Source organism: Gobius niger, assembly GCF_951799975.1.
Source record: "Gobius niger genome assembly, chromosome: 8".
NCBI lineage: Eukaryota > Metazoa > Chordata > Actinopteri > Gobiiformes > Gobiidae > Gobius > Gobius niger.
Window position 1 is genome coordinate 4,182,614 of NC_136859.1, and position 15,433 is coordinate 4,198,046.

Below are 15,433 nucleotides of genomic sequence, written 5' to 3' on the forward strand. Positions count from 1 at the left end.
GTTTCCCCACAGAAGAAGTCGCTATCGGACTACAGCTCCCGTGATGCACCGCGGCGCTACAACAACACTCAAGGACGTGAAGAAACATGCTAGGTACGATTCCCTGCATTTAACTATACATTTGCATTGTTTTAAATTAGACAGCGCGTTATTTACGGAAACACGGCATTTTATACTCGTGTCTTTGTCCGCACAAGTCGTAAAAACGCGTTAATTTATTCTTAGCCAACGGTTATTTAGTTTTTCGCTCTCACGTCAGGCTTCAGGACAGTTCAACTCGCTATTGAGTTCATATTTGTGAAGCAACACCAAAGCCTTAAACGTGGCTTGTTGTAACCGGTGTTTTGTGGAGTTAATAGTTAATAGTTACATGTTCGTAACTAGCATAGCTAACCAGGTCTTCTTCTTCTTTGTTTTTATCGCGGTTTGTATCTATGAAGGTTGCATTGCTGCCATCTGGTGGTGGTAGCGATATGGAAATTAGAACTTTTACTTTAGACCAGGGGTGCCCAAACTTTTTGTCTTCGAGGGCCAAAATGAAAACGTGCCTGTGAGTCGTGGGCCAAACATGGCGTTGTCAAGCATGAAACACTCATATAACTGCAAATTATAAAGTTACTTTATTTTCTATCTATGCAAATAACATGCTAAATTAAAACAAATGGTAACTATGGCAAAAGCCTAATTTTAGTAGAACAAAATCAACCATTGCAGCAATTTAGTGCAAAAGAAAAAAAACACCTGTATCTACAGCACCTACAGTAACTTTACCTCATTTGTTAACTCAAAGAAAATGCCACATTAGATTATTTTGAAAGTGTCAGTTCAGCATCAATTGTTTTATGAGTCAGTTTTTAACATATACTGTTGTCGACGTCAACAACCTTTGCAATAAAAAAATGAAAAACTGTGAAAGTTGATGCTATAACGCTCTGTAATTGATAAATACCAAGACGCCACAACAGTGTTTCCTTATCTTTGTGAAAGGAGTGAAACAGTGCCCCCAATTTGACGCTGGTGGTCAAAAAGTGTACTGCATCCATATTTATCATTGAGAATGAATGGAAGAGAGTATTAACCACACACAGCGCAAATGTAGGTCACTCTCTGGCGGGCCAACAAAATTGTTTCGGCGGGCCAAATTTGGCCCGTGGGCCCCACTTTGGGCACCCCTGCTTTAGACAGTGAATGTAAAAGCACAATTAGGATCCTGTATGAGTCAGGAATAGATTTCGGGAATGTGATGTCATGTTGCTAAGCATTATGGGATTAGCAGCAATTGTAAAGTTATTGTTCACATTAACCTCTTAACTCCCACCTGAACATGTTCTCTCCTGTTCTCCAAATTCTCCAAATCTAAAAGCTTCTTCAAAACAGCGATAAAAAAGGAAAAAAAGAAAATGAGGATGTAAACACAACAGAAAAGCGCTAAAAAGTGACCAAAAACAGCGACAAAAATGACAAAAACTCAACAAAAAGGTGATAAAAGAGCAACAAGAAAATGACAAAAATCCAGCAAAAAAATGACACTAAATCCAGCAAAAAAAATCACCAAAAAAATCACTAAAATCCATCAAAAAAGTGACAAAAATCCAGCAAAAAATTACAAAAATCCAGCAAAAAAATTACAAAAATCCAGCAGAAAAATGACAAAAATCCAGCAAAAAAAAGACAAAAATCCAGCAAAAAAATTACAAAAATCCAGCAAAAAAGTGACAAAAATCCAGCAGAAAAAAGACAAAAATACAGCAGAAAAGTAATTTAAAAAATGGCAAAAACACATAAGGGAAATAAAAAGTGACGACAATGGCAAAGAAGAGAGAATGCACTTGGTTTTGGCGGGTGGTAAGAGGTTAAAACACTTGGACACCACAGTGAGTTAGATGTATTTACCAGCAGTAACTCAGCAGCTAATGGAGTTGTTCCAAGGCTATTTCTCCACTTTTTAAACTGTTTTAGCCAATGTTAGTCAATGGAAATGTACGCTGCAAAGGGGTAAGGGGTTCATTATAGCCTTTTTTAACAACTTCCCTGTTTCTCCTCAGTGTGGGTGTGTTATAACCAGGGCGCTCCGGTTGCCGTGGAGATCGAGGACGAGGCCAGCGTGAGCGACCTGAAGCGGGAGGTCGGAGGTCGTCTGGGCGTAGAGTCGGAGCGGCTCAGGGTTCTGTTCGCAGGGAGGGAACTGCGCAACGTCGACTCACTCAGGGTAACGACGGGAAAACAGCTTCTGACTCAGACCGAGAGATTCAGTAATCATTCAAACCAAGACACTCTCTCAACTTTGTTGAGTTTTTGTCAAATTTTTGTTGAATTTTTGTCACATTTTTGTTGAATTTTTGTCACATTTTTGTTGAATTTTTGTCACATTTTGGTTGAGTTTTTAGAGGAGGAGATGTAAGTCACAGTACCAGTTAATCCCAATGTCAATAATTGTGTCAAAAATTGGGGGAAAAATAGGAAATAAAAATGTGAATTGGAAATGAATGGTAGGAAATTGGTAAAAATAAAGAAAGAAAAAGGGGAACATTTTGGGGGGGGGGGAATGTATAAAAATGTAAATGAATGGGTGAAAAATCTTTGGAAAAATAAGGAAAGAAATAGGGGGGAAAGAAGAGGAGAAAATTGGGAAAAAATAGTGGAAAACTGGGGGAAATTTACAATATCGGGTTTTTCTCCAAAGTTTAGAAACAAAACAATCAAATATTTAAAAAATAAAGAAAAAAATGGGAAAAATTCATAAAGAACTTGGAAAAAAATTGGGAAAACTGTTTTCCCTTTTTTCCCCAGTTCTTCCCACAATACCATTTTATAGCGAAATTCCCAAAACAGGGAAAAGGTTGAGGAAAACATGGGGGAAAAAATTGTAAAAATGTGTATTTTTTCTGCCCTTTTGTCGTCTGTTCGGGAAAATTATCTTTTAGAGCGACACAGCCATGCACATTCAGATGTTTTACAGCAATTTTTGACATATTTCTGATGGTTTTTGCATCAAGAAAGTCCCCCAAATACTGATATACATTTTTGTCTATATGGCCGAGCCCTAGTGTGAGACAAGTTCAGTATTTTGTGGTGTTAAAAATAATGTGTCTGGTTGGTATTGGCCAAGATCAAATGCCTCAAGAGTTTTTAGCCCTGGGGAGTTCAATCTTTTGGATTTTTCCTTTATTTTTACTGCGCTGCATCCAATATACTCATTATAGACGGGTTAAAACCTCTTACCTCCCGCCTTAACCGAGTGCATTTTCTCCTGTTGAGCTTTACAGCCAATAGGCCAGAGTGACACCTCATTTGAAAGCTGAGACCTACAAAACTCATCTAAATGGATCTTTTTCTTCGAGTTGTTGCCGCCTTGTTGTGATTTTGACATGTTTTTTTCATCGCTTTTTTGTCACATTTTTGCCGTTCTTCATTGGCTTTTTGTTGCTTTTTCTTCTGTTTTAGTCCCGTTTTTGTCATTTTTTCTTCGCTTTATTTGTCACTTTTTCATCATGTTTTTGTCACTTTTTCATTGCTTTTTCATCATGTTTTCGTCATGTTGTTGTGACTTTTTCTCATCACTTTTTTGTCACTTTTTCATCACTTTTTTGTCACTTTTTTATCATGTTTTTGTCACTTTTTTCATTGCTTTTTCAGCATGTTTTCGTCATGTTGTTGTGACTTTTTCTCATCACTTTTTTGTCACTTTTTCATCACTTTTTTGTCACTTTTTTATCATGTTTTTGTCACTTTTTTCATTGCTTTTTCAGCATGTTTTCGTCATGTTGTTGTGACTTTTTCTCATCACTTTTTTGCCATGTTTTTGTCATTTTTTCATCACTTTTTTGTCACTTTTTCATCGCTTTTTCGTCACTTTTTTATCATGTTTTTGTCACTTTTTTCATTGCTTTTTCATCATGTTTTCGTCATGTTGTTGTGACTTTTTCTCATCACTTTTTTGTCACTTTTTCATCGCTTTTTCGTCACTTTTTCATCATGTTTTTGTCACTTTTTCATTGCTTTTTTGTCACTTTTTCATTGCTTTTTCATCATGCTTTCGTCATGTTGTTGTGACTTTTTCTCATCACTTTTTTGCCATGTTTTAGTCATTTTTTCATCACTTTTTTGTCACTTTTTCATCGCTTTTTCGTCACCTTTTTATCATGTTTTTGTCACTTTTTTCATCACTTTTTCATCATGTTTTCGTCATGTTTTTGTGACTTTTTCTCATCACTTTTTTGCCATGTTTTTGTCACTTTTTCATCACTTTTTTCATCACTTTTTCATCGCTTTTTCGTCACTTTTATCATGTTTTTGTCACTTTTTTCATTGCTTTTTCGTCACTTTTTCATTGCTTTTTCATCATGTTTTTGTGACTTATTCATCACTTTTTTGCCACGTTTTTGTCACTTTTTTGTTTTTCGTTTCATCCTTGTATTTTGTCACAATTTTGACACTTTTTTGTCGCAAATTTGACACTTTTTACGATAATGTTTTATTTGTGTAAAGCCAAATTTAAGAGAATGTGCTCCGTTCAGGTGGGAGTTGAGAGGTTAAAGGTGCTTAAAGGAATATGTAGTTAATAGTTACTCATTGATGTTTGCACTTTTAAACTGACATTAATTTAATTCAGTAAGGAAATATATATATCTTTATTTAGTATTACAAATTATGTCAAAATCTCATCTTGTGGAATATAGTGTCTGGGCGTTACAAGGGATTATGTGAAGTAATGTTTTCTCGTTGTTTTTCCTCAGAGCTGTGACCTCCCGGAGCAGAGTACGGTCCACGTGGTCCTGCCCCGTACCAGACCTCAGGACCAGGCGGACTTGGACCCGGACCACAGCGTGAGCCTGACCCGCGTGGAGCTGAGTCCTCCTGAGGACCCGGAGTCCGGAGAGGAGCCACAGGAGCTGAGGGCGGAGGAGGGGCGGTGCACAGAGGGCCACAGTGGTACAGGTTTAAAGAGTGACACGTGTGCAGAGCGGCTCCTGTTTATTGACTTATTTAAATGTTGTTTTTTTTCCAGGGCGCAGCTCCTTCTTTGTTTTCTGCAAACGCTGTGGAGGAGTGAGAGAGGGGAAGCTCCGAGTCCGCTGCAAAACCTGCCAACAGTCCACGCTGACCCTCGACCAGGTCACTCCCGATATCACACTGACACACAGGCTTCCCTTGTTCGTACCTAACGGATAAAGTTTTAATGTTTTGAATGTGTTCAGGGCCCTTCGTGTTGGGACGATGTGCAGAGTCCAGGTCGAATCCACGGCGTGTGTCACTCGGACGGCTGCGATGGAGGAGACGCGGTGAGAAACCTTCTACTGTTCAGGAAATTAACTTCATGAACCGAAAACAGAGGGTGTTGAGATAAAGAACGTTGCTCCACAGTTCATTTCCGTCCCTCATATTGAAAAAAAAACACTGGGTACTGTTAAACCAGGGAGGGCCAAACGTTTTGTCTCTGAGGGCCAACATGTGCCTGTGAAGCTCGATTTCAAACACATATAACAGCAAATAATTAGTTTAGTTTATTTGAGCAACAGATGCATACAGGTATAGTATACATATAACATAATGATTTTTTCACAATATAAGAGGTATTAGTGCTGCTCAAAGGGAGTAGGAAGAAGTTAGTTATAACTTATAAGGCCCTACCCCTCCTTTCAGACTTGCACAACTTAAACTACTGCTCACGGCACAATCATTTTTAATGTATATTTAGGCTTTAACCATGAGATCTATGCGGCAATTCCAGTCTGAGGAACTGCCTTAGTAGCGAATTAAATCAACAAACGGCTCCTCTTAGCAAATCACAAACAGTAAAGTAATTAGTTCATAACATTCTTGTGTTGCTCTTGCATAAGGTTGAAGGTGCACATTCTGGACATCACATAATAAATCCGGATTCATAACATACTTCTCATTATCGGATCAAAATAACAAAGACAATTCATAGTTCAGGGACAGATGATTAATTATAAGAGTTTTGCAGACTTTTCCAGTATTTGCTTTCTGTACATTATTTTAAATTGTACTACAGTTGAATGCATTTTTAAATCCTCTTCTAATGAGTTCCAGAGGTCGACTAATAATAGTTACTCTTTTGTATTCGTTTGCATGTTATACTGTCTGTGCAAATAACATGTTACTTTAAAGGGGCTAGATGCAAGTTTGTCATTTTATACTCACTACTGCCACCTCAGGTCATATGTGTAACTGCAGCTTCTATATTAGTCTCGTGCATGACGGCACTTCGGACCCGAATTAACACCTTTCTGAGTGACAGTGCAGGATTTTAGAGGCAGTTGTGGTGAACAGGTCTGAGCTCATTCTACACATTAGGACATGGCTGGAACATGTAGGGGGAGGAAAATACATTATTTTAACATTTTTTAAACTGTGTATAGTCCCTTTAACTGTACAAACTGCCTATACAAGTGAGTCACATGAAGCCGGTCTTCGGACATTATTAGCCTCTTGATGTTAAGTTGCAGCTGGCTCATATCTCATCAAGGTGTGAGTCAGTATTAGATCATTTTGAAAGTGTCTGTTCAGCATAAAGTAAATTTAAAACACGTACTTTAGTAGAGGTCAACAACCTTTGCAATAAAAGTTAATGAAAAACTGTGAAAGTCGATGTGCTACGACGCTCTGTGACTGATGAACACTGAGCAACATCAGTGTTACCTTAATTTTGCAGAATGAGCGAAACAGGGCACCCCGGTGTTAAGCGATACAAGTTTGGTGTCGGCAAAACATTTTATCTACTACCAGTATCAAAAAAATGAGAGTATCAAAAGACAGAACCCTAAAGATACAAGTTTTATAATGCATTGGTTTTATATAGCCATCTTCTGGACACTCAAAGACGCTTTACATTGCACTATTCATTCACTCTATACTTGGTGGTGGTAAGCTACTATTTTAGCCACAGCTGCTCTGGGGCAGACTCACGGAAGCGAGGCTATCAGTCTGGACCATCCGATCACCACCACTCACTCACTCATCTCCCATCCAAGCACCGACCAGGCGCAGAGCAAAGGCGGTGCGGCCACAAAGAAGTGAAGTTTTGATGATGTTGGTCCAGGGACAGAATTAAGAAGTTGTTTCAGCTCAAATAAATCATTTTCACACATTTTTGTTAATTTGTTTCCCTAATTTTCCCACTTTTTTGCCAATTTTGCCAATCTTTGCTCATTTTTATTACAATTTTTATTACTAAACAAAATGATTCCCCATTTTTCACACATTTCTTGACACTTAAAGGTGCAGATCTTCAACACTGTGTTTGGTTCTATATGACAAATATTTTAGTATCGGGGAAAGTATTGTTCAGGTATCGTTAAAGTACTAGTTTAAAAAAAAATGTATCGGTGCCCAGTATTTGAAAGTATTTATGGAGAGGATTTAGAGGCAGTTTTACAGCCTCGGTGCAGTCGTCTCCTCTTATGGACTGGACGCTTGGATATTTGCATTTACGGCTCCCCCAGCGTCAGTGAGGGAGTTTCCCACAGTCGTGATAACTTCAGTTCACTTGTTCAGGATGGAGGTATTTGTTTGTAGTTTTCTTTCCTTCCTCTGATAACCTTTCGTTGTTTGTTCATTATTTGTTTTCCAGGAGTTTTTCTTCAAATGTGCGTCTCACCCGACCTCGCAGGACGAGCGCTCCGTGGCTCTGGACCTGGTCACTCTGAACAGCCGAAAGGTCCCGTGCGTCGCCTGCATGGACACCATGTAAGTGTCACTTCTCTTCGTACTAATGAGTAGCTGCTGAGGGGAGTAAACGGTTCATCTGATCTCACAGCTGCGCTTCTGTCGCCTCAGGGACGTGGTGGTCGTTTTCCCGTGCGCAGAGCGTCATGTGATCTGCCTGGACTGTTTCCGTGGTTACGCTCGGACTCGACTCGACGAGAGGCAGTTCGTCCACGACAGAGAGCTCGGCTACACGCTGCCCTGCCCAGGTTTACATCTATACAACTTTAATACTGATACGACGATACATACACGAGCTACACAGTGTTTCATCTGACTTTTGAAAGATCTGAGCGATACCGGCCAAATTAACCGTTTGATTGTCAAATTACTTCTTTGGAAATGAGAAAACACTTGAGACGTGTAATTCGGGGGGTTCAGGTTGATTTAAGAAGATTCAAGAAGGTTTGTACCTGCGAGCCCCTGGATATATGTCGACTGACCTTTTTTCTGGTCTGTTTCAGCCGGATGTGAAGATTCTCTGATCAAGGAGCTTCATCACTTCAGGGTCATGGGGCAGGAGCAGGTGAGAGAGTTTAACAAATTATCTTTAAACATGACTTAAAAGTTTCTAAATCAGGTCCAAAAATAAGGTTGAAATAATGAGTAAAATAAAACTTTTGCGCATTCATTTTAAGCTGTGTTTGCTAAATCGAATGCTTTGGACTGCTTTGTAACTCGCTTTGTCATGGCCTAGACCAGTCTTCTCTCCACGACCTGCAGGGGGCGCAGAACGCTGCAGAGATGCTGGAGCCTTTTAAAATTAAAAACCAATGGGCGAGGAAAGCCCATCTCTTTGGTCCTCATGGCAGAGAGCTGACATTGGAAGGGGGAGGGAATCTTTTTTGTAAATCGCTTTTCATCTAACCCAGGTCAGACCCAAAGCGCTTCACATGAAAGGGAGGGGTTCATTCACTCCACTCTGATGGTGGACAGCTACATTTGTAGCCACAGTTTCACCTGAGGCAGACTGACAGAAGCGAGGCTGCTCACATCTGCACCAACGGTCCCTCCGACCACCACCAACCACTCACACACAGGGATTGGGTGAAGTGTCTTGCCCAAGGACACAATGACAGTCTGCACCTGCAGAAGCCGGGATTCGCTATTATTGCTACAATACCACCCCCTGGTGGTGATAAGATTAAACAGGCTCCCAATGGACACTGCACCTCGCTAGCACTGCTTAAAGGAATAGGCCACCGTTTTTACATACCAAGATATGTTCTTACCTCACTTTAGACGTGTTAATATATCCCCGTCTGATCTTTGTCCGTGCGCTCTGCCAGGCAAACGGAGCACATACGCAGCCTCTCCCACATGTCATATAGCTCCAAAAAAGCTCACAATAGAAGCTACCAAGCTCTTCCACGTGTTCCCTATTTAAACAAAGTTACGTGAAGTGTTTTCATGCGAAGTATATTTACACAGAAATGTAACGTGGCGATTTTATAAGCAAATAAAAAGGGGGCCTATATTGTGAGGCGTAATGATACGAGGAGTAAAACGTCCGCGCAGTAACTCCTAAAGGTTATTGACGGAAGTGAGCGGGGGAAGTCTTTAGGAGTTACTGCGCGGACGTTTTACTCCTCGTATCATTACGCCTCACAATATAGTCCCCCTTTTTATTTGCTTATAAAATCAACATGCTACATTTCTGTGTAAATATACTTCGCATGAAAACACTTCACGTAACTTTATTTAAATAGGGAACACGTGGAAGAGCTTGGTAGCTTCTATCGTGAGCTTTTTCGGAGCTATGTGACATGTGGGAGAGGCTGCGTATGTGCTCCGTTTGCGTGACAGAGCACGCGGACAAAGACCAGACGGGGATATATTAACTCGACTAAAGTGAGCTAAGAACATATCTTAGTATGTAAAAACGGTGGCCTATTCCTTTAAAAGGCTGGTTTCTTTTTTTCCCTATAATCTTTTCTTGAACGTGTGTTTTGCCTTTTCCGCTTTATCCGCCCATTCAGCAGTTTATTCAACAGTAGTTTTCAAATGTGCTATAAAGACATAAAGACTTGATTGATTGATTGTAATTTGGCGATATATTGTACAATGTGCATTGTTTATTTTGTTTTCTTTGTCACAATTCTTGTCACAATAATATTTCTAAATAAAACGTAGTTAACAGGAATAAGTAAGTAGTAGAACGATGACTAGAATCTCTAAAAACTAAATAAAAGTGAAAAGACGGGGCTACAGTTGAAGAGCCTCATCATGTAGATTCCCTGCTGAAGGAGCAGGTCTGTGCTTTGTCCCTGTGGGAGAAGATTTATATTTGAGGCTACATTTGTGTTCATTTTTTGGTCGACTAAAACTAGACTTAAACCGAATAGAATTGTCTGATGAACCCATAATAAAAATAACCAGTTTGCCTGCCTGTGTTTCCGTGCGCAGTACGAGCGTTACCTGCGTTTCGGGGCGGAGCAGTGCGTGCTGCAGCTCGGGGGGCTGCTGTGTCCGGGGCGGGGCTGTGGGGCGGGGCTGGTCTCTCAGACCCGCAGAGTGGAGTGTGACATCAGAGCGGGCTGCGGCCTCGTCTTCTGCAAAGACTGTCGAGGGCCCTACCACCAGGGGGCGTGTCCTGATGACACACAAGCCCCGCCCGCTGCAGAGGGAGCCACGCCCACAGGACAGGTCAGGAGAAAGAAGAACAGAAGTCTATTCTCTGAGCGACAGGAGCCACAGACCTGAGCACTGGACTAATGCGGCCTTGTCTTTTCATTTGCAGACGTTCCCCGTGGACAGAGAGGCTTTGGTCAGATCTCGCTGGGACCGAGACTCGCTGCTGTTCATTAAAGAGTCGACCAAACCCTGCCCTCAGTGCTGCGCCCCGGTGCAGAAGAACGGTACTACACACAGAAACTCCACTCGCTTTTGATAAGATTAAACTACAGAGAGTAATAAAACCCACCAGAGCATAGTAAACACAAATATTCAAGATGTTTATCACAAGTTTACCTGGTTTTCAATGGTCTGACATTTATTCTAAATGTTTTTCTTTAATCATATGTTTTCATCTGCTGACCTAATGCAAGAGTCCAAATATCTTTAATAAATCTCTAGATATGACATGGCCTTAGTAATACAATGGAACAAATGGCAGTTCTGGCGGCCATCTTGTGACCGGCCCTTCTAACCCAGTGCAATGTAATCATTTCATTCATTCAATCTTTATTAAGGACACAAGTGAGAACACATGATCCATATTTATGTTTAAAAGAAAAATATTAAAATACTGCAGATCATTGCAGCAACAAAACAAGGTACCAGCAATTCTCTCTCAGGACACACCAGAGTCCGTATAATGCCATTCTGAGAGTTGCTCAGTCTACACATAAATTTAAAATAACAATGACGAAGTGCAGCAGGACAAGAGTGAGCTCCACAGTCAGCAAACATCTGACTCGCACTGCAGTGTCTGGGCATCTTTAACAGCAGCCTCATAGTCATTATATGCAACTGTGAGCCTCTGCAAGCTGGGCTTTTTAAAACTTCGCCACAGCTGTGCAGTGTACAGAGGAGAACAAAAAGCTTTAAACAGAGTCACTTTGACATCTACAGAACACATATAGAGTTTCCTGACCAGCATGTTCGATTGACCATACAGTTTACACACCTGCTTCTGCATGTCCCGGTCATCAGTAAGATCACTACAGATATAATGACCCAAATACTTCATCTCATCTGTGATGTTAAGAACACTGCCACACAGGGTGAACTCGGGGAATGTTAGAGACCTGTCATCCTTGGTTCTCACAATCATTAAATAGCTTTTTATAGCGTTATATTTAATATCATTATCAAAGCCATATTGTGAACAGATATTCAGGAGACGTTGAAGGTGATTGATGACAGAGCCTCCTGCGGCACATCCAGTCTTACAGTTATTGAGCTGTACAGAAAGATCGTCCGTGTAAATATTAAACAGCAGTGGGGACAGTATCCCACCCTGCCGGACCCCATTGCTGACCCTGAGGGAGTCAGAGACAGAGTCACCCCATTTCATCTGCATGGTCTGCTGAGAGTACCAGAAAATAAAAATTCTAATGAGATAAGCTGGAACACCTCTATTGGATAGTTTTGTAAATAGTTTGTCATGATTGATTCTAGACGCATCAAGGAAACACAAAAATAAAGTAGAGCCCTGGCAATGATATTTATCTAGTAACTCCTTCAAGGTAAAAATACATGCATCAGTACCGTGCTCTGGTTTAAAGCCAAACTGGTTGGCAGCTGTGTAAACATACGGTTCAAGTCTGTTCTGGATGACCCTCTCGAGCACTTTTGAAACAGAACTGGCCAAGGCTATGGGCCGATAGTTGTCCATACTGCTTAGTTTTACAGCTTTGTTTTTAATCACTGGGACAAGTAAGTAATGAAATAGAACCACCACTTATTTCCTTAATACTGTTCTTTGGGCTTCTGTGACACTAAGTAGTAATACTGAATATGAATCTGTGTCCTCAGGAGGCTGCAGTCACATGCTCTGTCCACTGTGTGGCGCCGAGTGGTGCTGGGTCTGTGGGACGCCCTGGAGCAGAGACTGTATGGGAAATCACTGGTTTCAATAAACAACAACAGAACAGGAAAAACCACAATCACGGAAACACAGGGACTTTAATCACTTTATGATTTCGCTGCTGAAAATGTAAGTTAAAAATAAACTGTTTTATTTTTTAAATCCGTTCGTGTTTTTTATTCCCACAATAAAGATATTACATTGGTTTAATGAAGCGTTTCAGAGTAACTTTGCTTAAAGGGATAGTTCAGGATTTTGGACATAGGGCCTCGTTTCCTAGTTATCCAGAGTGTTGTTGATGTTTTTTTTTCTTTTTTAATTTCTGCAGTTCTTATATTTGAAGAGTTTAGTGGTGCTAGGCTAGTGCTAGGCTAGTGCATGTCTATGGTAACTTGTAGCCTGCATTCAGTCTGACCCAAGCACAGAGCACCTGAGGCAAATCTCTTATAACACCAGACTAACCAATGTGTCGACCAGTGTTAATTTTGACAACATACATTATTTTAGTTTTAGTCTTTTGACTAAAATGTAATTTAATTTTAGTCAAGATTTAGTCCAAAAAAACTTTTCAATTTTAGTCTATTCGACTAAAATTAAGACTAGTTTAGTCGACCTATATTTATAATATTCATTATAATCATATTTAATCGTGGTCCTCGACTTCATGGACGTGCTCCACATGAACAAAGCTCAGACGTGTTCATTTGACAGTGAATTTGAATGATATGAGGCACTTTCAGACGGTCAATACAAGTTTGGATGATTTTAGTCTCTCCCTTTCGTTTTTATTTAGTCTTATTTTAGTCGACTAAAATATCTGGACATTTTAGACATAGTTTTAGTCTCATGAGAAACTTTTCTTTTAGTTTTAGTCCAATTTTAGTCGTCAAAAATATCACTTTGACTAAAATTAAGACTAAATATTTTAGTCGACGAAATTAACACTGATGTCGACTGAATAATGTTTGAAATATAAACATTATGCATTTAAAATAACTTATATTTGAGCAGCATCAGCTTCCTGGTTGTAAACTACACAGCGGCGGAGTGATCTGCTCGGTTACCGGATCTACATTAGTTTGTTTACCTGTGGCCGCATTACTACACGTGGAATTCACAAAGGAGCTTCTACAAATCAGATATGGCAACGTTTGGAGGACGACCCCATGATTCTGAAGAGGATTTTAACGCAGGCTACTAGTTACCATAGACATGTACTAGCCTAGCACCACTGAACTCTTCAAATATAAGGACTGCATGAATTAAAAAATATATATCTCCAGAAATCAACAACACTCTGGATAAAATGAGTCAAAAATCCTGAAATATCCCTTTAAAAGTGCTGTACAGTATTAACGGCTCACTAGTATGTAGTAGTATTTTGTAAGTGACGACAACACAAGGCAAGTGATCTGTTTAGGCGGGGGTTAAGAGGTTAGGGTTTTTTCTTATGGTAATTTTGTTTTGTATCAATTCATTGAAGTGGAAGAAAAGGAGGAAAAGAGAAAAACATGGGACAGAAAGGAACAAGACCTTTAAAGTAGCGTTTGCGTCGGGTCTAAAGCTGAAAAGTGTGACGATAACGTTGTGTTGACACCTGTGGGTTTGTGCTCAGCTGCTCAGAGTCGATCAGATAAAGCGCAGTGACTTTTGAACTCAGCAACACCCAGACATTTATCTTCAAGACGTTTTTACTGTTGTGTTTTCCCCACGAGCCGCCGCTGCACGAGGACGACGCACAAACATCTCCACGTCTGCAGAGGAACAGGAAGCTTCATATGAGTTTGACCAAATGGACCTGCAGGGAGTGGACAACCCGGGTCTGGAGCTGGAAATGACCCAAACAAACGTCTACAAGAAGCAGTTCAGTCAAGACTCCACTCAGGTGACGTTTGTTTTACACTTATTTACAGCTTTACAACTGCGGCTTTGGTGTTAACTCACGCTTTATATGTTCCTCTATGATCAGGGACCTGGAAACTTTTGTTTGTAAAATTATATTAAAGAAAGTGTTGTTTCTGCAAAGTGTTTAAAAGCTTTAGAAGTGGTGCTGAAATTGTTATTGAAAAACATTTATGCTCGACTAACTTTGCTGCATAATTGCATCAAGAAATATGTTATAAAATTCCATCAGCCGCAGTTTTGGCTAAAATTGTCCACTTTTTACTGTCTAATTTTGAAATTTCAATTACTTTTTTTGAATTTGACATATAAAATCTATTACACTAAACAGTATTAAATTTGTATAAACTTGATATAATTAAATATGGCGTTAGTTTGAGTAACAGATGTTAAGAAATCTGTCCACAAATTAAAAATTAGACACGAAACCTTCATTTCAATATGTTGATGCTTTTTCTTTAACTTAAAGTGATAGTATGTAAGTGCGTAATTGACCGACTGGGTCTGAAATTTGAGGTAACATAAGTATTATTATTATACGGCTCTTCACAACGTAAGCAGAACACGCCATTGATTTGAATGGGATTTCCCAACGTTCTACCGGTCATTATTTTTTGATAAAGGACCTCTGAAAAAGGGTCCTTCAGGGCGAAACAAGTCCGGTTCGCCCTGTCGGTGCTTATTTTCCCGATAATGATCAGTGTTCTATACATTACTTAAAGAATAGTATTTTTTCATGGTAAATGGTCTCAACTTATAAAGCGGTTTTACACCTACATTAGGCACTCAAAGCGCTTTACAGCAAGGATCCACTCACCCATTCATACACCAATGTACGCAGACACTGGGGGCAATGTGGGTGAAGTGTCTTGCCCAAGGACTACCATCTGTGCCACTGTCGCCCCAAAAGTCCTTCCCTTTGCAGATTTCAGCAACTCATCAGAATCGACGGGTTGCCACTTTGACCAATGAGATGAGCTTCATTGTGGCTGGTCCAATCAGGAAAGAAGTGGGAGGAGCTTGATCGCTTACTTCTGAAAATTATGTTCCTGCTCTTCTCACTTTGCAAACTTACGGACTATCACTTTAAACTTGCCTCATGAACAGGTTTCTTGTTACTCGTATCAAGAACAATGAGTTTATGAGTTTATTTCATGTTGACTAACAAGAAATTGTGGACTAATTTAAAAAATGAATATGATTTTCATATTTGATCGAGCAATGATGGAGTGTCTTTAAAGGGACGAGATGCAAGTTGGCCATTTTGTGCTC

At 40.0% G+C, this 15,433-nt stretch overlaps 2 protein-coding genes across 3 annotated transcripts in view; both read left to right on the forward strand.

Annotated features, from left to right (window-relative positions):
• On the forward strand, window positions 1-14,108 carry prkn (parkin RBR E3 ubiquitin protein ligase). 2 transcript variants are annotated; one of them, XM_079561032.1, is made up of 12 exons: window positions 1-93; window positions 2,046-2,209; window positions 4,737-4,938; window positions 5,009-5,115; window positions 5,199-5,282; window positions 7,595-7,710; window positions 7,801-7,937; window positions 8,193-8,254; window positions 10,135-10,374; window positions 10,469-10,586; window positions 12,208-12,388; window positions 13,975-14,108. In XM_079561032.1, exons 1-11 carry the CDS (start codon window positions 87-89, stop codon window positions 12,309-12,311), a joined length of 1,341 nt encoding a protein of 446 aa, XP_079417158.1. In that variant the 5' UTR covers window positions 1-86; the 3' UTR covers window positions 12,312-12,388; window positions 13,975-14,108. The 2 variants fall into 2 exon arrangements, with proteins under 2 accessions (XP_079417158.1, XP_079417159.1); XM_079561033.1 differs by having other exon boundaries at window positions 4,737-4,932.
• The window catches only part of LOC306966688 (uncharacterized protein), a gene marked incomplete at its 3' end in the record, with an annotated part of 17,884 nt that continues 16,498 nt past the window's right edge, over window positions 14,048-15,433 (forward strand). Inside the window, exon 1 of the mRNA XM_079561501.1 lies at window positions 14,048-14,144. Coding sequence (XP_079417627.1) covers window positions 14,052-14,144 — 93 coding nt within the window. The 5' untranslated portion in view covers window positions 14,048-14,051. The remainder of the gene's footprint in view (window positions 14,145-15,433) is intronic.